Raw genomic sequence first — 27,950 nt, 5'->3', positions numbered from 1 at the left:
AGAGGTACTATACATGTCACCCACATTCTTAGCTTGGGCACAGGAAGCGGCGGTGTCTGTAGAATGCTGTGTCACTGGAGATCTCTGCATAGTCACTTTCCTCAGCAACCCCTCCCGTTCCTATCCACTGCAATGCAATTCATTTTTTTTCTCCCCAAATCACGTGCTATTCATGAAATGATGTTGTGCTGGTGTCCAACCAGGCTGCTCCATTTATGAGGATGAGTGGCACAGCCTCCACTGACAGCTGTGTGTGTGTGTGTGTGTGTGTGTGCTTCATTATCAAGGCGGCTGATGTCGGGTGGTGCATGCATAGGAGCCAAAGCATCCTCTGTGCGCCGGCGCTAGTGTGCGCTGTACCTTGCCTCGTTGCTGAGGGAGTGCCGTATTTATGAAATGTCGGTGAAGGGTGAACAAGGAGGGAGTGGGGGAGGAGTACAGAGATGAGAGGGAGACGAGGAGAGAAATGTGAGCGTGTGAATATGAGAGAGGGATGTTGATGCTAATGCAGAGGGCGGAGCTTGGTTGCCATCTCCCTCTGCCTTACCATCTCTCACTGTCCTCGTGTTTTTCCCCTCTGTCTACTTACCTACAGCGTCTGCTGTCTCTCGTTTCCCCCTCAACTCTACTGACCCAGTGGACTGCTGCCCTTTTTTTGTATCTTTATGGACTTTCTCAGCACATGGCATGAGGGGGGTGTGGTGCGGTGCGGTGAATCCCTGAATTAAGAGGGACTGGCGTGTTATCCCACAGCGCTCCTCGAGAAGCAGTGAATAAGGCGGGGGCTGAGGGGAAGGTAAGCGGAGGGCTTCGTGGTGGAGAGGATCCGGTTGAGAAGAATGGTGGTGCCGGCTCCTCGTGCGGTGATCGTGCTGCTCCGCCATAGGCTGCGTGTCATCCAAGCACAGCCCCACGTCGCCTCGACATGAGCGTGGCAGGAAGGGCATCCTGTTCCATGCTCAACTGCTTTGTAAGTCCATGGGCTTTTGTCTTCATTTCATCTTTTATATTCATGACTGTTTGTCTTTTGATGATTGTGCACCCACCTCACCCTAACTTGCTATTGGGCCTGCCTGGCAATCACTGAGGGGAGGGTGTTGTTGGCGCCGCTCGATACACGTGAGTGCTGCAGTTATTGAGTAACCAATGCAGACTCAATCTCGTGTCTTGTCATGTTTAAGGTGATAATGAAAAAGCTACTTTTATTAAAGTCATCACGCCACTGTGTTGTGTGGCAGGGATCTGAGTTGGTTGCTCACTGATCCTGATTGGATGTCAGGAGGCCGGCGGTTAAAATGTGCGCTGCCCTGATGAAACGTATTGCTCCGTCGGCCTTAGTGCTCATGTACGTTCACTGCAGCACGGAGCAGTGCTCGGAGTGTCGGGATGTACCAAGCTGTTCGTGACGATGACTGATACCAAACAGGTGGCTCACTTAGTTTCTATCTTTGGTCCTGGTGGTGAAAAGGCCGAGGAGGGCTAAGAACAAGACTCTCTCTTTCTCATCTATGGATTTTAATTATCTGATGGACTGTTAGCAAGCCTCTAACCTTTTTTGTGGTGTAGTTTTCTTGAAGTTCTTGGTCGTATACAATGAAAACTACACAAATGTAGATTATACATCATTGTTTTTTAAAGGGTAAATATTGAGGAGAATCGATTTGAATTGCTTTTATTAAGCAAGTAGTTGTGTGTCTCTAGAGTGCCTACTCACCCATCATGTGTGAAATTAAACCTTACCTGCCTATTTTTGAAAATGTGTCTGTGAGCCAGCCATTTCCAATTTTGCCACGTTGTGACATCACAATTTTTACCATGCATTACATGGACATAATGTGCTGCCTCCACGAGTGAACATGCTTTTATTGTCTTTACGGGCACTTGCGTTCCCCACCCCAAAACTCTGGGCTTTGTTGCTGCAAGGAGAAGCAGCTCTAGCCCCAAGGCTCAGTCTCTGTTTTCCATTTGCTTGCATGAGGCAGGACTAAAACTCGCTAGATTTAGCAAGGCAAGAAATAGGATGGCTAAAGTACACTATAATTCCTATTGTTTGACAAAAGGAGTTTCACAGAAATGTTTTGAAACACCTGGGAACTGTTTTGAATTGTGAAAAGTGTCAGTTATATTCAATCCCCTTTTGTGGCTGTCTGATGAAAACTGACTTTGACTTGACAACAAAACGTGATGCTCATTCACATGCGTTTTCCTGCATGTACAATGGAACGTGTGATGCAGGATGACTTAAGTTGCTCTAAATTCAAAATAGTCGCGTTCCATAGCATACGATGTAAAGTTAATGAATTCATCCCGAGGTCAAACTGTCACCATTTTAAAAAAAAAGCTTTAACTGCAGAGGCAATGTTTTAAGTAACTTTTTAACTAACTTTGATACAAGTATAAAGAATTACACCACTGTATAAAAAACAGAAATGTAGGGAAATGCCTGACAGACTCATAACAGAGGGATGATAAAACAGAGTTTGATAATGGAATATTTTTTTCTTGTTTTATGGATATACACTATAATAATCTGGTTGAATTGGGCGGTATGCTGATTTTAGGTCAAATATAAATGTAATGCTTAGACCTTGTGAGATTTGTGGAAATGTCGTATTACCCATCGAGAACTGAAAATAAATTTGCTCCTCGAAAGTGTGTTGATCATAGGAAGCTATTATTACATTCACCCATGTCGTCTGGAAAAGGACCATAATGGGCAAGTTTCCCGAAACATATACAGTGAAGGAGGAAAAAAGTTGTCGAAGAACAGAACAAAGTGCATGCCTTAGCTGTTAAACCTTGTTTTTTTTTTTTTTTTTTTCTCCCCATGCTTCTGAAAAATAAAAGAATAAATTACATTGCAGCATACACAGATGTCATCGAATAGCAATGCTAGCGGATAGCTGGGAGAGGTGCCAGCACGCCCGTGACCCTAGTGATGGTAAGCGCTACAGAAAATGGCTGGATAACTGGTGACTTAACTACAAATATTCCTTTAATGGTCAGACAAACAGAAAAGGGCTATTGTAATGCTCAACATAAACCCAAATGGCAAGAATTTTGAATGAAGCAATAAACTCCATCATTGATGACTTAAAGCATTGTTTTGTTTCTGTGACCACATGCGAGCAGAGATTTCATTTCAGTATTTTGTGTTGCTTTTGAAGTGGCTGCAGTGCCGCTGAGTCATCGGTTCTTCCATGTCACTGGCTGTATAATTTGTCTGTGCCCTTCTAAATGGATGAACACTTCCAGTCCTTTCGTGAAATTGGGTTGTAGCATATTGCTCTCATTGTCACCATCTTTGTAGTCTGACTGCTGCTATGGAACTCCTTTTTAGTCACTTTTTCCAAAATATGCTTTCACAACAAAATGGAGCTGTTGGCGTTGAATTGAAAATATTTTTCTCTGCTTATGCACACTAACTAAATTAAGACTGCAAGTAAGGCCAAACACTTGCGATGCCTTTTGTTTTCAGCTCTGTATCTCTTACCTACGCACTCACCGAGGAAGAAAAATGCATGCTCTTCTTTTTTGGGGTCCCAAAGCACATATAGGCAGCATGGTACACTAATGGTTTGCACAGCTGCCTCGTAGTTGGCAAGATCGACGTTCAAATCTCTGCTCTGGCCAATTGAGAGCTCTAAATTGTCCATTTGTGAGTGTGAATGGTTGTTTATGTGCCCTGAGAACAACTGGGGACCAGTCAAGAGTGATCCCCCACCTCTCGCCTGAAGTCAAATGCAGCTCACCTGTGACCACAATGAGGACAAGCGCTGTAGAAAATGGGTGGATGTACAAATAGAAAGACGTTAAGTCTATCTGCACAGCTTGTTACTCAACTGAATTGTTTGTATCATAGTTTTTCGAAACCCCAGTCTCCTCTTTCCTCACTTCGTACATACTGTTCTTGTTCAAGTTCTGAGATTGTAATTGGGCAGAACCTTCAGAACACTGTGATCTATTAAATATTTATAATGCCAGAAAAGGGATGGGCAGAGAGGTGCATTTGAAAAGATTTGTCATGCTCTGATGTCCTTGTTCTTGACTCATTATTGTAGTCTGCAATATGGCCTGGCTCTTTTTCAGAATAGTTTTTCATATTTCATTTGCTCTTCACCTGCATTCACTGACGCCTTTTCTTTTTTCTTTCTTTTTTTTTTTATATACAGTACTGAAAAAATGTCCTAACCCTTGTCTTGAGTATGAGCAGAGCAGCCTTTTCGAAATATACAGGTATATTGCACACGTTCACGACTTAACATCGGTGTCAGATAGTGGTTCACTAATCTGCTCACAAAGCCTCAACCAGATTTAGTAATCTTTTGATTAAGGAGAGAATTTAAAAAAAAAAAAAAAAAAAAAAAAAAAAACTTTATCAAGCGATTGCTGTCGCTGCGACAACCAGACATCTTGTCGGAGCATGTGCAAGATTTTTGTTTTTGTTTTTCCCCTATCCCTCTGCACCTTTTGTGTTTGATGGATTATTTGTTGTTAAGTTGTTTTTTTCTAGAGTGATGGCACAATCTCTTCACTGATCTGCTACGTCATGCCTGCAAGGCTTCTCGTTATCGTTCATTATTATCAGAGGATGGAGACATGAAATCTGCTTGTGCTCTCACTTTTCTCAGCGATGACATTTGAAAAGAGGCTTTTGCTTGTGTGCACGCGCATGTCCGGTTCAGCACTTTCATTTGTACTTGGACCAAGGTGTGGGGGAGGGTGTGCAGGCTAAAAACAGTGACGAGGCAAAAAGACTCGTGCTCAGGCCAGCTGTGCTCCATATTTCGGAGATGGTGAAGTCTCTGATTCTTTAATCTTGTGATACTGAGGCGCCTTGCCTCTGACTTCATATTGTTCTCTAGAAGTAAAGACTGGTTTAAGTTTCAGTCTCACTGATGATTCTGTGATGATCTCACCTTTTGCTTCACTGCAAGGTCAAGTGTCAGTCGTCTTCAGAATCAACAACTTGATTTATGATCGTCAGGAAGCCTTGATGGCTGACACATCAACAATTATGACTGCGTAATGGCCAGTGGATGCAGTACCTTTCCCCTACTTTATTTGTCCCCTCTGGAATAATATCAAGTTTTGTCCTTTGTTTTATATTGAATTTTTGCTCTCATGGTCAATGCACGTGATTACGTGTTGTCCGTGGGGCAGTAAGTGCACATTGTGAAATTTTGTTCGGCATATTCCACAATCCACATCAAAGGCCAAGCAAGCACCCTGATGCACTCTGAGAATATTAACCTCGTTTGATTTATCGTGACATTCATTCCTCAGTGACCACTCCTGTGCTCCATTTGTATTGCGGTATGGTTGTAGTCTTTTTATGATTTTTTTATTTTTTATTTTTGTTCTTTTTTTTCCTTTTTTTTTTTTTTGTAATTTAAATTTTTTTTTTTTTTTTAAGGATCCTGTAGTGATGACAAAATTATTTATTTTGACTGTTTATGTGTAGGGTGAAGAGGGGCCTCCCAGTCTGGAGTACATCAAGGCCAAGGATCTATTCCCCCAGAAGGAGCTGGTGAAGGAAGATGAAAGTCTTCAGGTAAATGGAACCATGTTTCATCCACCCTTGACAAACACTTAAGTTTATTTCCTTTAGCAAACACTTTTAGCTACAGTCCTGTGGATTACAATTGATTTAAAAACAAAACCACACATACAATCATTTTTTCCCCTCTGTTTAAGAGACCTTAATCTATCAGTGAGGTGCAGTCCGTTGTTGCACTGTAGTTTTTTAAAGGGCACATTAATCATACATTAAATTGTGCCTGCAGGTGGTTGTTGCGCACACGCAGGGACATGCTGGAGATAGGCGAGAGATTACAACAAAATGATCAGTGTGAAAGGTCCGCTCACAGCTATTCTCGGGTAATTTGATAACAGGATAAGCAAATACAGATTTGTCTGTGCACAAATTAACTCGCACACGTGATCAACACGGGCTCCTATTTTGTATAGCATTGATGTTGTACTGTCAGTAGTGATCGGATAAAGAAGCTAGAAGTAGCAGCTCTCCGGGAAAAACGGTTCAGCATTTTGCATCAGATCTAGTCGACAAATAAGAGGCAAGTTTCTCCCCAGCAGTAAATCATTCATTTTCTAATTAATTTAAATCCCCATTTAAATAGTAACTCACCAAGAGCCCAGGAATCAATGCAGTGGAACATCTCTAAGACCTGGTGGACATCCTGTTTGGAATTTGACATGATTTTTACCATAAGAAAAATAAGTGGAAACACAGTAGCACCTTGAGTTACAACTTGCAGGTTTTTTTGTGTTGTGAGCTATCGGTTGGTTGATGTCTTGCTTTGTTTTGCCAGCCACAATTTGAATTATGAATGAACTTTAGCTACGCCACTGCTCGAGTGAAGTGGGGAAAAATGCAGAGCGACAGTCTCGGTGAAGGGGGAAGTTTAATACAAAATGAAAACACTTGCAAGGAACATTTGAGGCTACCCTAAACCTGGAGTGATGTGGCTGCCACAGGGTCACCACTCAAAAAGGCTTAATGTCGGACCCGGTGTTATGGTTGTCCACTGGGTGCCACGTGCGACTGGGGGGAATCCTATTAATTAATTACGTGATATATTTTCAAAAGAACTTTGAATATCGTCACTTGAAACTGTTAAAATTATCCCGAGAGCAACTTTGTTTGGCTAGCATCAAATTGAATTGTGCAGATCTTAACAATACCCCAGCCGTGGTAGGTGCAGTGGCCAGGACAAGCAGTTTCCTCCTTGATCATCATCCCAGGTTGTTTGTGGTTCAATCAAAAAGTAAATGTAAAAAAATATATATATATATATATAGTATATGTGGCACCTCAAAATGTTGTTTCTCATGTCATATTCTTCCATTGAATCACTAGTTAACACATCAAATGAGATAGAATAAAAGGCTTTGCAGTAACTTAATACTTGGTAATTGTTCTCATTTTAGGCATCTTGAAACATCTCATTGCATTTGTGTTTGCCTCATGATATGTTGGTTCCTCTCCCACTTGCACATGGCCTCCCACATTGTGTCTGATTTGTGAAGACACTCCCACGATAGTTTCACTGACCGCCGAGTTTCCTTGCAGGCAATCCCCCACTAAATATATTGCTTAAAAGTACACTCTTCTCCTTTCTCAGCTGTGATGCATGCATGCAGCTGTGTGCACACTTGCATGTACTCATTGGCCGGCTTCCTCAACTGGAAGTCACGACTCACAAGCGGCTGTTATTCATGAACCTCTCTCTCTCTCTCTCTTACGCATCTATTCTTGGTCTCTCTCGCTCTCTTTTTCTAAATTATTTCTGTTGCTGAAGTCCTGTGGAGGACATGTGACACTATCTTCTGCTGCACTTGCAGGCTCTCTGTGACTCATGAATCTACTTTTGGAGTGCAGTTGGTGTAATGCTGTCAGGCTGTACAACATGTTAATTGTGGCACTCTCAGCAGGACACCTTTGGTCTCTTTCGCAGTGTAGCAAACAGACCAAAGCCTCACATTCTCATTTCTGCTGCTGTTGAATCAATATTTAATTCAATTGGGTTACATCCCCAATGTTTCTCCCCCCCCCCCCCCCCCCCCCCCCCGACTGCAATGCATTTCGACATTTCACCATCAACAAGTCCATACTCTTCAGACATTTGGCTATATAATCTATTTATCTCTGCAATAAGCAAATCTTTTATAAATAGAAGCATCACAATATATCTGACTAGCCGGTGTCAGGCAGCCTACTGCCTATATTTGGCTGTTTCGGTATCAACATGCAGAGTACCGTGTGTTCCAATTCCCAGGTTAAGATGTACCGACATGCATTCAACCAACGCGTACACAATGCAGGTGCAGTGACGATTCGATACGCCACATTGAACAATTTCCCCGAAACAGCCACATTTATTGTCAGTCTCATGACAACTGTAGTTGCTGTAAATGTTTAATCCAAATTTGTAGTCCTGTCTATTGTGGCTTCCCTATGTGATTTAAGACTGTGCTGTTAACCCAGTTGGATGAAGTTTTATGTGAGCTTGATTTTTCTGATATTTTACAATAATCCCCATCTGCTCTGCTGCATGTCCTCTTTAACATGCATCAGTGGGTCCTCCCCTGCGTGACTCAACATTGCCTGCTAATGCAGGACAAGCTAGTGTGGTCCCACCACCAGCCAAACGGCGGGACTGGGCTTGCAATCGTTCCCCGATGTGATGATACAGGAAGACACGTTAGTGTAGGCAGATAATCATGCAGATGTGATGAGTGTAAATAGGCAAATCTGTCAAATTCTCTGATTAAACAGTGATGGCAGAATTATAATGCGTTTCAGGCTTTAGATTTCAGGTGCTTGGAAATCATTTAATCTCTGCACTGATCGACACTAGGCAAATGATCAAACCGTTCAAAAGACGGTACATTAACTTATGTAACAGCTAGACTGTAGCACAAGTTTTCCATTTTTATATATATAGATAGATAGTGGTGATTCATTGTTGCCAGACCTGGGACTCTCATAGTCTCAAGTGTAAAATGATCTATGAATCTAATGTGTTGCTATTTGTGTTCCTACAATCTGTGCGTTTGTCTTTACAGGTCCCCTTCCCAGTTCTTCAGGGGGAAGGGGTGGAATATCTTGGCCATGCAGATGAGGCCATCATTGCCATTTCAAACTACAGACTCCACATAAAGTTCAAGGAGTCTGTCATTAATGTAAGTCCACCTCAAAGACTAAACTCATACAAAAGAGCTGCATTACTTATTTCAGTCCCAATTTTGTACAGGTATGTAACTGCACCAATAGAAACATGGCTTAAAACACTTGCTCGTACCAGTTTGCACTGGTGGTCACGGTTTAACTTGATATCAATAAAATTCAAAGAGTCTGTTCTCTACTTATACTAATGTATACTGGCATGACGCCAGGTCATCATAGGCTGGATTTACATGACACGTCCAAGTGCCCAATTCGGATTGAATGCCTGCATCAGATCTTTAAGTGACACGTCCGATACGGTTGCCTTCACACTGACGGAACACTTGAAACATACCGCCTGTGCAGATGCTCAAATTGCATGTGAACACATGCGTCAACAATGGGCAGTGACTACACTGAAGTGGGCGACGAGACATAGATATGCATATCATACGTCACGTGCCGTTCAGTTGGCACATTCCTCCACTGGCCGCCATCAGCAATTATTTCATGATTGACACACACCTAATGTAGCAGAATTAATTGTCTATGCCAGCGGTGTCTAAACTCCGGCCTGGCGGCTCACTGTCCATTTTTTTTTTAGTGGGCCGTGACATATAGATATAAAAAAGAGGGGACGTGGATTTCAAAAGTGGAAGGGTTACAATACTCACATCCCCGATGGGTGCGACACCCCTGACAACTACTTCGAGGAATATGTTTGTTTTGGGTTTTTTTTCATAGAGCTTTTCTAGATATGTAAAGATGCAATAAACGTTTTACAACAAAAATGGTTAGGAAAAAAATTATCTTCATAACGCCTTTTGTGAATACAGACAATTCAGTGTCAGAAGAAAAAAATGGTTTCCGCCACTCTCAGCTCCATATCAAGGTCCGATTTGTGAACATATCACATTAATGACCAAGTTAACTGCTTTAAAATGTTTAAGCTTACTATAGTTCGCTCTTGTTTTGGTTCTGAATGCGTAGATGTGATTCAGCTGCTGCTCAGTGCTGGGCCTGCTCTATTCTCGTAGATACAGGTCAGTGGGCCACCCCAGAATCATTAAAAATCCGAACTTATTTGCCTGGCACCTTTTAACAGAAAGTTGTGACGTAATGGCTTTTCGAAATCACTATAATTTCTTGCTGGAATTGTTTTATCATGTTTAACAAATTCAAGTTGAAGACTTGAATTTGATTTAAAATGTTTTTGTTTTGTTTATCCTACTGCTGATAATTTGCCATATCATTGGGGATTTCTTTATATATTTGTTTTTATTCTCATGGTAAAATATGCATTATCTAGCCTAAAACAAAATGAAAATTCATTAAAACATATATTACAAAGATAAAAGACCTGTACTGTACATGAGCTCAGTTGTGCTGAGTGCTGAGATTTCCGTGTCTTTGAATGCATCGCTTGTCCATGCGGGGGCAACCAAGGAGGAGGGAGGATCAGAGAGAGAGTTTGACGGCCTCGGTTACGTCTCACAGTAACTGTTTCGTTACTTTATCAATAAATGTGTAAATGGACTGTCTGGGGGTTTTGTTACAATACTTGATTGTCCAAACGTTCTGTGCCTTCCAAGGTTAGCAGTTAGCGGCCAAGGAAGGTGGTAGCAGTAAAGAGGCAACTTCACGGCCTGTTGAAGGAAGGGAAAAGGTTTGTGCCTGTTGGCAGCCATTATGGCATACATGAATCATAAAAGGACATAAATAATATCCCGGTGAAAGCTGTAATGCTCTGTGCAGTGCATTCCAAATTGGCATCAATTTCAACTGTAATGGTGAGTAACCTTATAGAATTGTATAGGTTGTTAATATTATGTATGTTTGAGTGTATAAAAATTGTTTCAGTATAGGAAATGGTTATGAGTATGGTAGATCTTAAGTGGTAAAGATTAATAAGTGTGGGACTGGGGGGATTCATACAGCTTTAAAAATGTATTGAGGAAGGGGGGGGGGGGGGGGGAGAAACGGCCACCACTTTCACCCATCGCGTGGGTGGTCCGGAACCTAACCTCCATGATGAAAGAGAGGGAAATCGTTAATCTACTTATTTCAATGGCATTGCCAGGGTGTGATCTGCATCACTTGAACCATGAAGTGTAAATCCAGCCATAAAGACCTCATGACGTCATTCACGTGGAGAAACGATGCTCCTTTTCCAGAAAGGCTGGCATTGTAGAACAGATAGCAAGGACACGGACAAATCAGATGCTAACAAAGGCCATTACACTGACTAGCGACTGTGACCCTTGCGGCATAGATGAACTCTTGTGTTGAATGCTAACAATCCACAACCTCTCCCCCACACTCCCCGTTCACAGGTTATCCTCATTCTTTCAAGCTGTTGTGTTGCCCTTTGCTCCTGTCCATGTTTGTCTTTCCCTCCATGATTTCAATTTTGCAAGGTTACGTGGTCACGCGGCGTGAGCACACTGCGTGATCCGCTCTATCTGACATCCTTCAAACTTTCACGTTTTCTTTCCCTTTTAACTTGTCATTCTTTATTTTTCCCTGATTTTAATTATGTTTCCATTTCCTCTTGTCTTGTGTCCTCCGTCTCTGTGTGCTCCATGTTGTCCCTGTGCTTTAGACCTACCCAGATGTGGACAATGAAATATCTGTGAGTACCTCATGTAAAAACACCCCTTGCCCAAGTTGCCACAGAAATGGCACATTTTCCACTACACCGCAAGGACATAATTGCATCTTATATCTATATAAAACAATGCAATGCTAGAGTTTCCCGCAACCCTGCTCAGTGTTTGTGCTGCAATAGGTTCAGTAATGTGTTCAATTTGGGACGGGCAAGCACCTTCCTTACTGCCACACATTTATTATTTAAAAGTGTAGACACTCCTATGGACATAGTCAGGTTTACAGTTGCTGGTTTATGTGACAGAGGCCTTGAAAGTGTGATGGAAAAGGGCTAGCTTGGATTGGTCTATTGCAGATCTGTGTGTGGTAACCTTAGCAGATGTGCTTGTTGCAAGTCTTCTCTGTCAGCAGGATCAAGCTCATGTCATACGCTCTTTGTCTCCCCCTACAGGTACCCCTCAGGCTGATTGAGAGCGTGGAGAGCAGAGATATGGCGCAGCTGCACATTATCTGCAAAGACTCCAAAGTTGTCAGGTAGAGAGAAAAATAAATTGAGGACATTAGACTATGTGGAAATATGTTTGGTTTACCCCTGTTGTCCTGTAATGTTATATTTGCTAGCCCTAACCCTCTTGCTAATTGGCCACTTTCTATCAATTAATCAGTTGCTCAAGTAGTGTCCAAATAATTGGACATTTTTAGTTAGTTAGTTAGTTAATCAGTTTATTTGAAAGGGGACAATGCAATTATTATTTTGTACAAATCTTTCTTTTCTTTCTGTTATCCACAATGTATGACTCAAACACTGTGATATGATGATGGATATCAAACACTTTCTAATCCAGAAGCGGCAAATTTTTTTTATGCATTATATAGATGCCACTTTACAACATTCAAGCAGTGCCAGGAATGGGTCAAGCGTCTGAGCAGGGCCACAGCTCACCCGTCACGCCTGGAAGACCTCTTCGCCCTGGCCTATCATGCATGGTGTTTGGGAGGCAGTGCTGATGATGAGGACCAGCATGTGCATCTGTGTCGCCCAGGTCTATACAAATGCACACACGAATTATGTTCTTTTTACAGCACATTTTGACAGTAGGACCTTTTGAAAATGCTTTTTTCTTTTTCTTATGTGCCCTTGTTCCATTTGTCTGTAGGTGATCATGTGCGTCAGAGAATGGAAATGGAGGTCAAAAGGATGGGCTTCGACACACAAAACATCTGGAGGATGTCAGCCATTAATTGCAACTATAAGTACGTCACATGTACTATAAATGACATATCTCTTTCACATCTTTAAATCTTAGCATTAAAATGATGAGTGGTTCGATTGGACCTTTATAGGCATTTTGGCAAGTCTCCATTCAGCATTTGTATCCAGTCTGACTGGTGTGTGTGTTCTTTAGAGCAGTAGTTCTCAACTATTGCCTCCCTGGCACGCATTTTCTTTTTGTTGTAAAGTCATGACGTCCTTTTATAGAAGAACAATAACAAAAAGTTAAAAAATAACCTCTGACAGCACATTTATAATATATATTTTCAAAAGCTTATTGCGCGCCATGACGTCCACTAGCCAGAGGCAGAGCAGCTCTGTATTTGTTCACGGAGTAAATTAGTGGCTAAAGTGTGAGGCAGCTGCACTTCCTGTTGCTTACTAAATAAGTTCCATATGGGACATTGGTTCATCTCTGTAATGGAGTGGAAAAATCCAAATAAGAGTGTTTTTTTTTTTTTTAGTTTTATTTATTTTTCTTCCCTTAGCTGTTTTCGACCCGCTTTTGTGTCCAGAGTACCAGTAGTTAACAGTTCATTGTGTGGACGCTTGCTTGGCCCAGCCATGTTTAATCAAGTCTTTAACATGGATGCATACATATTAAGTGGTAATTGGAATAAAAAGTCACCTTACATGACACTATTATATTGATTACATGGAAATATAGTGTTTCTTATTATTATACAAGCATTTTCCTGCCTTTTCAAGTTAAACTATTCAAAAAAGAAAAGCCCCCGCCCAAAAAAAAAATAATAATAATCTTCGAGTACATATTTTGGCTACATAGTGAATTCAACTCAATTCCCCCTACATTAAAAAAACAAAAAAATCTGAAATATCCATGCAATGTAAAGGTGTTTGTGCATGTGCATGAATGCTCACAAGTATCCAGCTGAGGGAGCCAGACACACAGGATAATGTGCTAATTAAACAAGCCGCAGCCTGCTGAGGCACATGACTCTGCACTTTATGTCATTTTTTTTCATACACAGTCTCTCCCCTCCCCTTTTGACACTTAGCAGGTGATTTAACATTTAGCAACGAAACAAGACATTGGCACCAAAAATGTCTTTGTGGAATGCACGTTTTCTACTGATTCGTGTGTGTGTGTGTGTGTGTGTGTGTGTGTGCCCCCCCCCCCCCCCCCCCCCCCCTCCCTACTGACACATTACAGACTGGCCACACAACCTCGCTCTCGCTGCACAATGTGAAATTACAAACTGCATTTTGTGCCTTCAGGCTGTGTTCCAGTTACCCACAGAAGTTTCTGGTTCCAATATGGATAACTGACAAGGAGCTAGAGAGTGTGGCTTCCTTCAGATCCTGGAAGAGGATTCCTGTGGTGGTCTACAGGTTGGCGAGTTAATGGGAATTTACATTTCTAGGGCCTAGGATTTTCTGACCCTGATTATTTTCAGACACCAGAAGAATGGGGCAGTGATTGCACGTTGCAGCCAGCCTGAGATTAGCTGGTGGGGCTGGAGGAACACCGATGATGAGTACTTGGTGACATCCATTGCCAAAGCTTGTCAAATGGACACGGGAGCCAAGGCTTCCTGTTGTGCACCTGCCTGCCAGCAACGTGGGGAAGCTCCTGACTCATCTGACAGTGACTTTGGTAAAGAATCATTATGTGCATCCATATAGTTAGCCAGCCCAACATAATTTTAGCATTTTACTTAAGAATGCAAACTGTCAACAATTTACCATAAAAATGCTTTGATTTCAATATCAATATTCAATATATAACTCACCATTCTGTTGTTATAATAGTGGAGCCACACTAAAGGGGGGGAATACTTTAAGCTGTCTGTAGCACATTAGAAGCGGAAAACCTCCTTGCAGGGGAAAAAATGTTAGCTGGCACTGATATTTTTTTTTTTACCAGTTAATATGATATATCAACGTTTGGCCGCGTCAGTGAGTGAGCACGTAGGTGAACGGTAATGGGCCACGTGTGTCTTGGACTGTTGCTGGGCAGTGAACTGGATCAAAACCCGCAATATGATGTTTCACCTTCATGGGGCGCTGGACTTACTACAGCCTTTGGCATGCAGAAGAGGAAAATTGCTTCAAGTCTACAGGAGAATGTGCAGCATGTGCGCAGGGGCCAGATTTGACAGGGAAGGCTCATATTTTAGGGTTGTTCCACCCAGAGTGTGTACCTAGCATAAGTGTGTCTAAATGACAGATTGGATTGGACGCGAGAATGTGCGCAGCAAGAAAATCGCGCAGCTGCCCACCTTTTCTGACTTGCGCACATTTATTCAGTTAAAATCACAATGTACATGCTCAATTGCAAATCTATTTAGGTCAGGTTGTAATTGGTGCTCCCTTAGATAATAGCTCAAAAGAAATTCAAGTGTCAAATTTCTGCTGTATGCAACTGATAACCAAATGTAGCTACCAGTCAAAGCTGTTCATGCATTGATTTCACAAAGGACAAATGTTTTTTCTGGAAGAGGTCTCTCCTCTATTTTTGTTTGTTTTTCTTGAATGACTTCGAGAAGTGTGTTATTTGTTGTACATGAGATGCTTGAAGTAGCTCAACAGTATCGTAGCAGCTTTATTCGAGAACTTGTTTTTCCTCCAATGGAACTGTGGCAAACATGTTCTCTGCAATCATTACCAACCGCAGCTTTGAATTTTCAGTATCCTCTTGTGAGGTCTCCGAATCTGCTCTTCCCTTTCCATGGGTTTTCTCCATTCCTTTGCCTGCAAGTTGTCTCATAACACAGGCTGCTAGTACTGTCATAATTTAAGCAGTGTCTTTGCCCCATGTCACCAGACTCCTCACTGACAGGCAGCGCAGGCTGTGATGACAACACCGTGCCACAGAAGCTGCTGATTCTGGACGCTCGCTCTTACACCGCTGCAGTGGCCAACCGTGCAAAGGGCGGAGGTTGTGAGTGTGAAGGTTAGTAGCACTAACTGAGCAAGTTTTCTCACTCTGCTAACCATTTTCAGCAATCACATAGCCCATTTGAGGACGCTAAATCTTTAATTAGGATTTTTGTATTTATTTTTTTCCCCCCACTTTGCAAATGCAATCACTAATTCCCATTGGTCCAATTTACCATCAAAAACTATGCTATAGATAATGTTTATACAGTGGCAACTGTTAATAGTTGTAGTAATTTTGTGAATCTTATCCTTTCATCCTTACTAATGTGTTCCTTTTTTCTTTTGTACTTATAGTGCATACCCTAGGATTGTTCTTGGAATTAAATTTAGGTCGAATTATAATTTGTTTGGTTGGCGAACTATTCCAGTAAACGGGCAGTACTGTATTTGTTCACTACTTCAAAAGCTCTTTTATTTGGAAATAAAATCTGCTTTCGACCAAGTATTGTAGTGCATTGGTATGGTTTGTAATAGTAACCCCTGATCTGGCCTGTGTATCCGGTCTCACTAGCAACACACTGTAACCTGCCAATAAATTCAACAATGAACAGGAATGTGACAAAGTAAACAAAGGGCAACAATGGCCCTTGCCTGAAATTCCTGTTCTTCTGTTTTTCATGGAATAGGTTTTACTACATTACTGAAAATGGTGTTGTTTGTGTTCTTCTTTTTTTGTTTGTTTGTTTCTTTCAGATTTAAAAAAAAATAAATAAATAAAAATTCACTGCATTGTCTAGCGCCACCCTTTATGTACCTTACACTGCAGTTGGTACACCAACAGAACTTTTTTTTTTTTTTTTTTTTTTTTTTGTGCAATACAAAAAACTACATACAAGTACCATACTGAACTGAACTTTGGTGAACTGCTGGCTTTGTGGAATCTGGGACTTGTTGTCATTAAAATAGGATTTTATTTTTTTTTTTAAATAAGTAGAGTATTCTTTTTTTTTTTTTTTTAAGTGAATGCTTGACAAGAGCATGCATGTGTGTAACATTATCATTATTTGTTTAGAGTACTACCCTAACTGTGAGGTGATGTTTATGGGCATGGCCAACATCCACGCCATCCGGAACAGTTTTCAGGCCCTGAGGACAGTCTGCAGCCAGATACCTGATCCAGGAAAGTAAGTCGATTCGTTTGACCTTTTTCTCGGAGTGTCTCCCTTGGTGTAGTGTCTCCCTACTCCCTCCCTCATAGTAAAGGTCTCACCCCCACGGAAAAGCTACATCACAAGAGACTGGGAAACTGCCCCACGTCCGGTCTAATTCCTGCTGAGTGGGCCAGCTGTCTGTCTGGTCACTCAGACATTGGAGCCATGTGTTTCTGTTTACCACAGTGTTTATATAAATGTTTCTTTAATACAGGTTTGTTGACGGTGTGTACGTGCAGCTGGGATGTTGCATTGTTTTACATTAAAGCTTGTTGTTGTGGTGGTGTCGTCTATTGACACAGGAGGGGTTCTAGATATTGTATTTACTGAAGTCAGTCTATGGGGGGGGGGGGGGGGAAACGGGCTAGAAGTTTAGGGGCAGGGTTTATATTATTTTACCATGGTGTAGATGGGAAGAGAAATGGAGTCGGGGTTATTTTAAAAGAAGAGTTGGCTAAGAATGTCTTGAAGGAGGTGAAAAGAGTATCAGATCAAGTGATGAGGCTGAAACTTGAAATTGAGGGTGTTATGTATAATGTGATTAGTGGCTGTGCCCCAGGATGTGACCTAGAGGTGAAAGAGAAATTCTGCAAGGAGCGAGACTAAGTAGTTCTGACAGAGAGTCGTGATTGGTGCCGATTGTAATGGACATGTTGGTGAAGGAAATAGGGGGGGATGAAGAAGTGATGGGTTAGTACGGCATCCAGGAAAGGAACTTGGAGGGACAGATGGTGGTAGACTTTGCAAAATGGATGCAAATGGCTGTAGTGAACACTTTTTTCCAGAAGAGGCTCGAACATACGGTGACCTACAAGAGCGGAGGTAGAAGCACGCAGGTGGATTACATCTTGTGCAGACGTCGTAATATGAAGGAGGTTACTGACTGTAAGGTAGTGGTAGGGGAGAGTCTGGCTAGACAGCATAGGTACCTCACAGTACAGGAAGCAAAAAGGTTAGCTAAGAAAAAGTGGGACACTGAGAGGACCGAGGAGAGGCGAAAGCAATACATTGAGATGCGACGTAGGGCAAAGGTAGAGGTGGCAAAGGCCAAACAAGAGACATACATGTATGCCAGGTTGGACACTAAAGAAGGCGAAAGGGATCTATACAGGTTGGCCAGAAAGAGGGATAGAGATGGGAAGGATATGCAGCAGGTTAGGGGGATTAAGGCTATAGATGGAAATATGTTGACTGGTGCCAGTAGTGTGCTGTATAGATGGAAAGAATACTTCGAGGAGTTGATGAATGAGGAAAATGAGAGAGAAGGGAGAGTAGAAGAGGCAAGTGTGGTGGACCAGGAAGTGGCGATGATTAGTAAGGGGGAAGTTAGAAAGGCATTAAAGAGGATGAAAAATGGAAAGGCAGTTGGTCCTGATGACATTCCTGTAGAGGTATGGAAGCATCTCGGAGAGGTGGCTGTGGAGGTTTTGACCAGCTTGTTCAGTAGAATTCTAGCACGTGAGAAGATGCCTGAGGAATGGAGGAAAAATGTGTTGGTGCCCATTTTTAAGAACAAGGGTGATGTGCAAAGCTGTGGGAACTATAGAGGAATAAAGTTGATGAGCCACACAATGAAGTTATGGGAAAGAGTAGTGGAGGCTAGACTCAGGACAGAAGTGAGTATTTGCAAGCAACAGTATGGTTTCATGCCTAGAAAGAGTAGCACAGATGCATGATTTGCCTTGAGGATGTTGATGGGAAAGTACAGAGAAGGTCAGAAGGAGCTACATTGTGTCTTTGTAGATCTAGAGAAAGCCTATGACAGAGTACCCAGAGAGGAACTGTGGTACTGCATGTGGAAGTCTGGAGGGGCACAGAAGTATGTTAGAATAATACAGGACATGTATGAAGGCAGCAGAACAGTGGAGAGGTGTGACAAAGGAATTTTAGGTGGAGGTGGGACTGCATCAGGGATCAGCCCTGAGCCCCTTCCTGTTTGCAGTGGTGATGGATAGGCTGACAGATGAGATTAGACTGGAATCCCCATGCACCATGATGTTTGCAGATGACATTGTGATCTGCAGGGAGCAGGTGCAGGAACAGTTAGAAAGATGGAGGCATGCACTGGAAAGCAGAGGAATGAAGATTAGCCGAAGTAAGACAGAAGATATGTGCATGAATGAGAGGGGTGGAGGGGGAAGAGTGAGGCTACAGGGAGAAGAGATAGCGAGGGTGGAGGACTTTAAATACTTGGGGTCAACCGTCCAGAACAATGGTGAGTGTGGTCAGGAAGTGAAGAAACGGGTCCAAGCAGGTTGGAACGGGTGGAGGAAGGTGTCAGGTGTGTTATGTGACAGAAGAGTCTCTGCTAGGATGAAGGGCAAAGTTTAGAAAACAGTGGTGAGGCCAGCCATGATGGACGTATTAGAGACTGTGGCACTGAAGAGACAACAGGAAGCAGAGCTAGAGGTGGCGGAAATGAAGATGTTGAGGTTCGCTCTAGGAGTGACCAGGTTGGATAAAATTAGAAATGAGCTCATCGGAGGGACAAGATTTGATGTTTTGCAGACAAAAGTTAGAGAGAGCAGACTTCGATGGTTTGGACACGTCCAGAGGAGAAATGGTGAGTATATTGGTTGAAGGATGATGAGGATGGAGCTGCCAGGCAAGAGAACGAGAGGAAGACCAAAGAGAAGGTTGATGGATGTCGTGAGGGCAGTTGGTGTTGGAGAGGAGGATGCAGGAGATAGGCTTACATGGAAAAGGATGACGCGCTGTGGCAATCCCTAAAGGGACAAGCACAAAGGAAAAGAAGAAGTCTAATACAGGGATGGGCAAACTTTTGTGCTCAAGGGCCACATTTGATTTTTAAATGCACAGATGGGCCAGGGCGTTGACAGACGAGGGTGGGGAAAAAAATGGAAAAATAGAAATATCATATGTATTTTTTTTACTTTTGTTAAAAAGGCATTTTACTAAACATTTTATTCATTTTATGTACAGTTAACCATTGAATAAAATCTAAAAAAAAAACATTCTTCGTTAAAAAAATAATTGTTTTTATTTACAACATGAGCCATTTTAATTAACTAATTTTCAGTGAAAAGCCCAATTAATGCGACAAATGTTACAGGGCTCTTGATGATGTAAATGCTCAGTGGGCCGGTTTAAAGAAGGGAACTGGCCGTATGTGGCCCTTGGGCCACACTTTGCCAAGCCGTGTTCTGATAACTCACTTTCAATTAATCTGATTGGAGTCATCTATTCAATGTCTTGGCTTCGTATGACTTTTTCCGACATGTGACAGTCCACATCGCTGATGTCCAAATTTGGTCAAGTTAAAAAAAATAAATAAATAAATTTTTCAATGGATACTATTGGTCAGTCCCCACGTGGGTCTGTTATTTTTACAAATTATTGGCCAATCTGCAGTGTTGAAAATGGCTTGCTCTCCTTTTATGATACAATGTTAATAGCTAAATAAACATGCCATTTTTTGGGGGGTGGGTTTCCTGAAAAGTGATGCTTTTGGAGATGCGAGGATTCTGCGCGACACCACCGTCTTGTTGATTAACGGGTCTTTTCTCTAAAGGTGATCTGTCTCTTCTTTTTCCTAGCTGGCTTTCAGCTCTGGAGAGCACCCGTTGGCTGCAGCACCTGTCTGTTATGTTGAAGGCGGCCACGCTGGTGTGTTCCTCTCTGGAGAGAGAAGGTCGTCCTGTCCTTGTGCACTGTTCAGACGGATGGGACCGTACACCCCAGATTGTTGCCCTGGCTAAGATCCTGTTGGATCCCTACTACAGAACACTCGAGGTGATGGTCTGCTGGGTGTGCTTTTCTCTGTGACCATTGAAATAAAATGACGCATTCTGTGCATATAGATGTTCACATGATTATCTCTCGAGTACTGACAACTGTGATCGACAGGGTTTCCAGTTGCTTGTGGAGACTGACTGGTTGGACTACGGTCACAAGTTTGGAGATCGCTGTGGCCACCAGGAGAACGCTGATGACGTTAGCGAGCAGTCTCCTGTCTTTCTGCAGTGGCTTGACTGTGTTCACCAGCTGCTAAAACAATTCCCTTGCCTGTTTGAGTTCAATGAGGCCTTCTTGGTAGGTGATCGTCATGCGCCATTTGGCCTTTTTAATGACGGTCTCGTCTTATGACTGTCATCAATATACCACAGACTTTCCAGGCATTTTTAGAGAGAACATGCTTGATACCAGCAGAATCATACCGTTGCATTTGCCTGTAATTCTTGATGATAATTTGACTGTCCTTTTGTTCAGGTCAAGTTGGTGCAGCATATGTACTCGTGCCTATATGGTACTTTCCTGTGTAACAACGCTCGTGAGAGGGAGGCGAGGAACATTTACAAACGTACCTGCTCCGTCTGGTCCTTGCTTCGCACAGGAAACAAGAACTTTCAGAACTTCCTCTACATCCCCAGTCATGATATGGTCAGTTTTTTCTTTCTTTCTCTTCTGTGCATTGGATACCAGAACCTTTCTATGACTGCTTCAGTACGCAGTTCTCGCTTTCTACTGAGACCCTCAAATGTAAAGGAGAGGTGTTATACCAATTCAACCTACAAAACAACAAATTCCAGCTGCTACAAAAATGGGGCCCTCGCACTTCTACCTTTTTACAAAAACAGTTCGCTTGGAGTTGTCTTAATTGAACAGATGTGCGTAAACCTAATTTCAGGTTTCGCAAAAGAATTTAGTATTTTATTGCTGCTTCCACATTGTAGATGCTTCAGGTTACATGCTGCCCCCTGTTGGTCTTGAGTGTGACATTTTAATAGTTGTGTATTATTTCTCTCGCTGTTTGACTACAAGGTGCTGCAGCCTGTCTGCCACACGCGCGCATTACAGTTGTGGACGGCAGTCTACCTCCCCACATCCTCACCTTGCACTGCCGTGGACGACTCTATGGAGCTGTACTTGTCCCAGAGTGTCACAGGGGATGAACTTGCCTCCCGTTCCCTGGACAGGTATATTTTGATGCAACTCTCACCTCTTAGCGTCAGTGATGTTCGTCACGATTCTCCCCACACAGTTGGGTACAAAAGCAGGGTTTCTAAAATGTTTTCAAGTCTGTATCCAAATCATAAATGTTTTTTTTTTCCCCTGTGACACAAATAAAACAACATTGCATATTGACACATTGACTTATCAATGATAGAGTAAAACAGTGAGATTTATTGAAACAAATATGAATGGATAAACCCATTTTACCCCAAAAAAAATGTCTACTTGTCAATGCAAAACTCCTATACAGTTCAGAAACTACAAAACCTTGTAGAGTGATAGTATTGGGACACATGCAGACATGGGAATTCCTCAATGACCCACATAGCAGTCAACTAGCTAATAAATAGATGGACAAGCCAACGCAAATGCTATGTGTTTTTTAACTTTTAAGTTCTACCTTGGTGCGGTTCGTTGCTCCATTGGGAGACATTCTAGTTACACAGGGGTCCTCAGGTTACAATTGTTCCGTTCCTGCAGGGGCAACAAAACCTCAATTTGAAGTTGGAACATGCGATAGATAGTCTATCATCAGCCGACGCTAACTCACTAGGAAACTCATAACTACAGTACATATTTGTATTAAAAGCACCCCTTGGCTATAAAGAGAAGAGGTGACGTTTGGCCTTTTGCCTGTCAGGGGTGGAAAAACCAGTATGGCGGTAACTGAGCATGCCCCATTGTACTGGGTGGCAACGTATTCCCGCTGCTGTGCGAACTACAACCCCAATTCCAATGAAGTTGGGACGTTGTGTTAAACATAAATAAATAAAAACAGAATACGATGATTTGCAAATCATGTTCGACCTGTGTTTAATTGAATACAATGCAGTTCAAATTCTAAGTGAATGATTATTTGCAAAAAAACAAAGTTTATCCGTTTGAACATTGAATATCTTTGTAGTGTATTGAATTAAATATAGGTTGAACATGATTTGCAAATCATTGTATTCTGTTTTTATTTGTTTAACACACCGTCCTAACTTCATTGGAATTGGGATTGTAGTTAATTGCCTGTAATTGTTCATTATAGCATTGTTAAAACTGCAAGCTTAATGGTGGCCAATGGGAAAATAAAAAAACGGACTCAATTCAAATATATTGCACATAAAAGTTAAATTAAGATTATACCTAAATAAACACTACATAAGATTAAATGTGAACAAATGGATAAAAAATAAATAAATAAATAAAATTCACACCACTGTATTATGCGCAATTTGAATATTTAATTCAGGGATTCTTCCGCGTACTACTAGAGGGGGGCCTGGGTACCTCTCGTGGTATTTTACCACACTTTTAGAACCACTGGACTAAACCTCTTATGTCCATTTGTAGACTTCCCAAGACCCGCTCTATGGACAACCTTCTGTCAGTTTTTGAGAATGGCATGCCCCTGACACGGACATCCAGTGACCCCAATCTTAATAAGCACTGCCAGCAGGAGGCCACACCCGCCCCAGATGGTCCATCTGCAGATGAGGTCTTACCTGGCGGTGAGGATGATGAACCCCCACAGCAGAGTCCTCCCAAGCCTTCAGATGGTAGCTCAGGTGGCGAATTCTGCGAGGATGCGCTAGAGGAGCCGTGTCTCACCACTCAGCCTCTGCCCTCCTTGCCTCTTCCTCCTGTCCTCCTCACTTCTGAGATCATCCATGCTCACACTCCGCTCCTCGCTCCTGTCCTACAACAAGCTTTACTACACACAACTACCCCCGCTCTTCCAACACCTCTGCTGGAGGCCGAGAGCCCCTGTAATATTGTTGAGAGCACCACAGCACCCACTCCCAAATCAGAGCCGTGCTTACTGCTGAGCCACATCACCACACCACCCACAGCCACGCTTCTCCGCTCCCTGCTTGACCACCAGGAAAATGGCCTGCTGGAATCTGCAGACCTCATGGCTCTGAAGCTTCTAACGCCGCTGGTTCCCATGGAGGACTCCACTGAGACTCTTACAGAGCAAGGAGAAGTCTCCCTCGCTCTCCCTCATAAGCAAAGCGAGGGTCCTACTCTGAATCCTTCCACCGATGAGGAGCAGGTGCCAGTTGAGCCGCTCAAAGAGGGGGTGACAGATCTCGTCAAGGGAAGAGATCAGATGTTAGTCGCTGCAACATCTTCTATGGACTGCATCCAGGGAGCCGCTCGCCATCTCATCTCCCAAAGCCCACTGTCGGACATGTCCCTGATGGGCCCCCACTGGGAGAGTGTTCAGGGCCTAATGCAGTCCGCCTGCAACGGTGCCAGCTACCACGCCAGCCGCTCTCTGCAAGCCAACGCTTACCAGAGCCGCCGACTGGCCTATAAGCTTCCCCGCTCGCAAGGCTCCGCCCTCGCCGGCGGTTCCCAGTGCTGCCGCAAGGAGGCTCTTTGTTGCCCCAGCAGCCCCCTTCAGCCCGCATGGCCGTCCGCAGCAAGGAGCCTGAACGCGCCCGTTGCGTGCCACCAGCTTCCAGCTGTATCGTACCCCTCACCTTCCGCCTCCAGCTCCCCTCTCCCGCCCCAAACCCCAGCGTACCTTGACGACGACGGGCTGCCGGTGCCCACGGACGCTGTGCAGCAAAGACTGCGTCAGATCGAGGCGGGCTACAAACAGGAAGTGGAGGTACTGCGGCAGCAGGTGCGACAGCTGCGCATGAGACTGGAGCGCAAACAATACAGCACCCCTCCCTCGGAGCCTGACATCGATTACGAGGATGATATCGTGAGTCGTTGTTTTTCCTCCTTGTGGCACCATATTTTGGAATGTTTCAAGAAGCCTTTCCTCACCTCCCTCCGTGTCTTGCTCTGCTTTCAGACATGTTTACGGGAGTCAGACAACAGTCCCGAGGAAGACTCTCTGTCCACCCAGAGTGAAGACAGACTGTCTGAGGGCAGCTGGGATCGAGTGGAGAGTAAGGACACAGAGGTCGGCATCCTTTTCTATCCTCACTTTCACATCATCTCTGCCCGCCTCGGCTCTAAGCCCCTCTAATTAGTCCGATGTGTGTGTGTAGGTCACTAGGTGGGTGCCTGACCACATGGCCTCTCATTGTTTCAACTGCGACTGTGAATTCTGGATAGCCAAGAGGCGTCACCACTGCAGGTGGGACACCATTTTTCCTTTCACACAAGCACACCAAAAAAATGAACTCTTATCAACAACAATCTCTCCATGTTCTGATCAAATCAGTGGTGTGGTTTCCTTTTTTGGTTCAATTGTTTGCTTTTTTCCAGCACAGGAAAAATGACCCTGCCTAATGACATATCCTAATACATTGAACTGTCGCATATTTACTGTTTAGCAGTCACTTATTCACCCATTTGTTTGTTTTTTTAACCTATCCTCTGGTATAGGCTGGAAAAAAACGCTCGTATTTTCTGATTTTGTGCTAAAGCCAAGGCCTTTAAAGTATTTCTTTGGCGGCAGCTTCGTCTCAAGGAACTATGTCAATGTGAGTTAAGTTAATTGAGACAAAAATGATGCTTTGCCACCATCTCTTGGTGTCAGTATAGAGTATACATTTGGTTTCCAGCATGCATTGCAGCAAGAAAGTTGAGTTTTTGCCATAATAAGGATGTTAATCATTGTTTGTTACCCGTAGTTCGTTAATGTGTTATTTAACTCTGGGGTTATATTTTGTTTGCACTTTGGCTTCATGAAACCCTGACTGTGAGTTGTGTGCAGTATAGTAACTTCCTGTTTAGTTTCTTTACATCATAAGCAAGGCTAAGCTAATTGTTACATGGTGTCGTGCCTGCTATGTAAGATGAAGATCTCGTGTGCTTCCTATAAATTGTGTGAAAGAGTCCCCATTTGCCATGTGACATTAGCGCCACAAAATCAATTATGGGTGACAGCGTCTTTAAGCAAACTAGGTACATAAGGTTGCCTTTAAATTTGCCGATCATTATAAACCGCTTCCTATTCCAAGCGCTACTCAGCGATGTTCTCAAGCTGTCTTTGTCGTCCCTCTGTAGGAACTGCGGCAACGTGTTCTGTAAAGACTGTTGCCATCTGAAGCTGCCCATCCCAGACCAGCAGCTGTACGACCCGGTGCTGGTGTGCAACACCTGCCACGACCTGCTCCTCGAGTCCCGAACCCGCGAGATCCGCAGCCAGCAGTTCAAAAAGGCCATCGCCACAGCCTCAAGTTGATGGGAGCGTCTCCTGTAGCTCAGAAGGCTCCGGCTCCCGTCCTTTTTTTGGACTCGTGAGGTGTCGCCCCAACCTGCTGTGGATCTTTGCTGCGAGGGTGTTTGGGGGGGGGGGGGGGGGGGTAGGGGCTAGAAAATGGAGGTGCGCTTTGGTGGTAGGAAGTGGCAAGTGTCCCCCAGGACGAACTCTTGGACAGGAGGATGTTTCGGCTTGTAGCACGGCAGCGCTCTCTAGCGGTACCCCTTTTTGACCCCACCTTAAGTACCAAACACCTGCACTCTCCATATAGATGCCGCCGTCACACTTGAGAGGGACAATCGCTCGGCGACTCCAAGCCTTTACCTGATCTACGAGAGGCTTTAAGCTCGGAAAGAAAAGAATTGCTGCTATTGTATTTAAAAGTCTAATTTTGTATTCTTATTTTGTGCACCTCTACATGTCGTCATGTATATTGAAGGGAATCCTGAGACCAAACTTGAGCGAAGGGGAGAGATCTGCTGTCGACGTTGCCATTGTAACTTTGAATGTAAAATGTTTCATGGGCAGTTGGACTGACTTCACGTGCGTGCGCGTCATTTGTGTTTCCTGTGTATGCACAGTCAATGTGGCCGAGTCTTCAGCGATGCTTTTTGCAGCTATGTTTTGGTGTTGGGAAGCTCTGGGGGGGCACACACACTGATGCGGTGCTGCGGTGTATGTTGTTGGTATGTGAAGCACGGCGGGGGTCTGTTTTGGGGCACGGCGTGCTTCTGTGATGTCCTTGAGGGTATTTCTGGGAAATGACTGAGAATTCTCCAACAGGGTCTGCCATACCTCTGACTGAACGGCCACCAAAAGCCTCACTGTCGTTCTGTTTGGCACTGAGAGGAAAAAAGACTGAAGCAATGATTGGCAGTTCATTTTCTCAATAGGGGAGTTGGACCACAGTTCCTCCATTTACAGCATACTTCAATTGTGCCATGCTTTCTTTTTTCTTTTTTCCCCCTCACCCCGCCCGCCCGATGTTTTTCTTTCCAATAGATGGCAGCAGGTTACTATTTGACTCCTATGTGTTCATGGTACAGACATTTAGCTGCTAAAGATTAAAATATTGTTCTGATGATTTCACTGGATCATGTCACAAAATTAGCTGACCTAATGATTTGGATTTTTCTTCCGATGGCGTTAACACCATCTCTTTTAGAGCAAGCTCTGAAGTGTACCATACATCAAAATATCTGATCCATGGTGGTGGCTAAAAGAAGTCATTTAATTCATGAATAACTGTTGTAAAGAATTGCACTGTTCAAGTTAATTCCCAATGGCTCAGATAAAAGATTATATGATGGATCTGTTTCCCAGCTTGTTTATTTTAGACAATGAAAAAAGGAACACTGAATACAAAAGGGATTCTACAAGGATGAGACATCACCACAGAGGCGCAAAGGTAACGTAACGGAACAGAACATGAGTCTATTCAAAGTGCATCAATACAGTCTGGTGATGTCACTGCAAGGTTATAAGATTTGCAATAGGTAATTGGTGACCAACAATAATAATGCAATGGCTGTAATAAATACTGTATTCAGCTATGCCTCATCTGTCTTGTACACATTTACCAATGCAAATACACTAACCAGCAATACAAGACTTGTCAAAAAGTGCATTACAAACAGTATTGTTAATTAAAGGGGTTGTTTGCAGTGGTGTATAACTCCCATTCGTCAGAGCTATTATTGCTTATTGTTATCTAATACTTTAAACAGGTCTCCCTGTGAGGTATATTGCACTTTTACAACCACGCCAATAAACATTGTTAACCCTCTTGACAGTGTAAGTCAAGATTGGTATCTCATTTGTCCTCTTAATGTTGTGGGCGGTGACTCCAAGTGCATGTCATTAAATTAGAATATCCATCCATCGTCTGAGCCGCTTCTCCTCACTGGTGTCGCGGGCGTGCTGGAGCCTATCCCAGCTATCAACGAGCAGGAGGCGGGGTACACCCTGAACCGGTTGCCAGCCAATCGCAGCTCACACATAAACAAACAACCATTCGCATTCACACCTACGGGCAATTTAGAGTCTTCAATCAACCTACCACGCATGTTTTGGGGATGTGGGAGGAAACCGGAGTGCCCGGAGAAAAGCTACGCAGGCACGGGGAGAGAACATGCAAACTCCACACTAAGGACACTAATTGTTCACGCTTTGTAGGTGGAAGTTCTTTCCCATTCT

At 43.3% G+C, this 27,950-nt stretch overlaps 1 protein-coding gene across 2 annotated transcripts; it reads left to right on the top strand.

Annotated features, from left to right (window-relative positions):
• The first annotated feature begins 480 nt into the window (after window positions 1-480).
• mtmr4 (myotubularin related protein 4) lies at window positions 481-27,063 on the top strand. Of its 2 annotated transcripts, XM_061751064.1 has the most exons (19): window positions 481-970; window positions 5,465-5,554; window positions 8,590-8,706; window positions 11,292-11,321; window positions 11,748-11,830; window positions 12,173-12,339; window positions 12,454-12,550; window positions 13,809-13,922; window positions 13,988-14,187; window positions 15,358-15,486; window positions 16,486-16,597; window positions 20,182-20,377; window positions 20,492-20,677; window positions 20,855-21,025; window positions 21,407-21,561; window positions 22,937-24,302; window positions 24,396-24,506; window positions 24,595-24,683; window positions 25,559-27,063. In XM_061751064.1, exons 1-19 carry the CDS (start codon window positions 926-928, stop codon window positions 25,734-25,736), a joined length of 3,636 nt encoding a protein of 1,211 aa, XP_061607048.1. In that variant the 5' UTR covers window positions 481-925; the 3' UTR covers window positions 25,737-27,063. The 2 variants fall into 2 exon arrangements, with proteins under 2 accessions (XP_061607048.1, XP_061607049.1); XM_061751065.1 differs by lacking the exon at window positions 11,292-11,321 and having other exon boundaries at window positions 487-970.
• Window positions 27,064-27,950: the final 887 nt, after the last annotated feature.

The sequence above is a fragment of the Phyllopteryx taeniolatus genome, chromosome 17, assembly GCF_024500385.1.
Source record: "Phyllopteryx taeniolatus isolate TA_2022b chromosome 17, UOR_Ptae_1.2, whole genome shotgun sequence".
Lineage (NCBI taxonomy): Eukaryota > Metazoa > Chordata > Actinopteri > Syngnathiformes > Syngnathidae > Phyllopteryx > Phyllopteryx taeniolatus.
The sequence above is the reverse complement of the archived record's forward strand: the minus strand, read 5'-3'. Positions and strand labels throughout refer to the sequence as shown.

Coding starts and splice junctions, on each gene's coding strand:
- mtmr4 (XM_061751064.1), top strand. CDS start 926: ATGAGCGTGGCAGGAAGGGCATCCTGTTCCATGCTCAACTGCTTT. Junction 971..5,464: donor GTTCCATGCTCAACTGCTTT/GTAAGTCCATGG, acceptor GTTTATGTGTAG/GGTGAAGAGGGGCCTCCCAG. Junction 12,340..12,453: donor TGTGCATCTGTGTCGCCCAG/GTCTATACAAAT, acceptor ATTTGTCTGTAG/GTGATCATGTGCGTCAGAGA.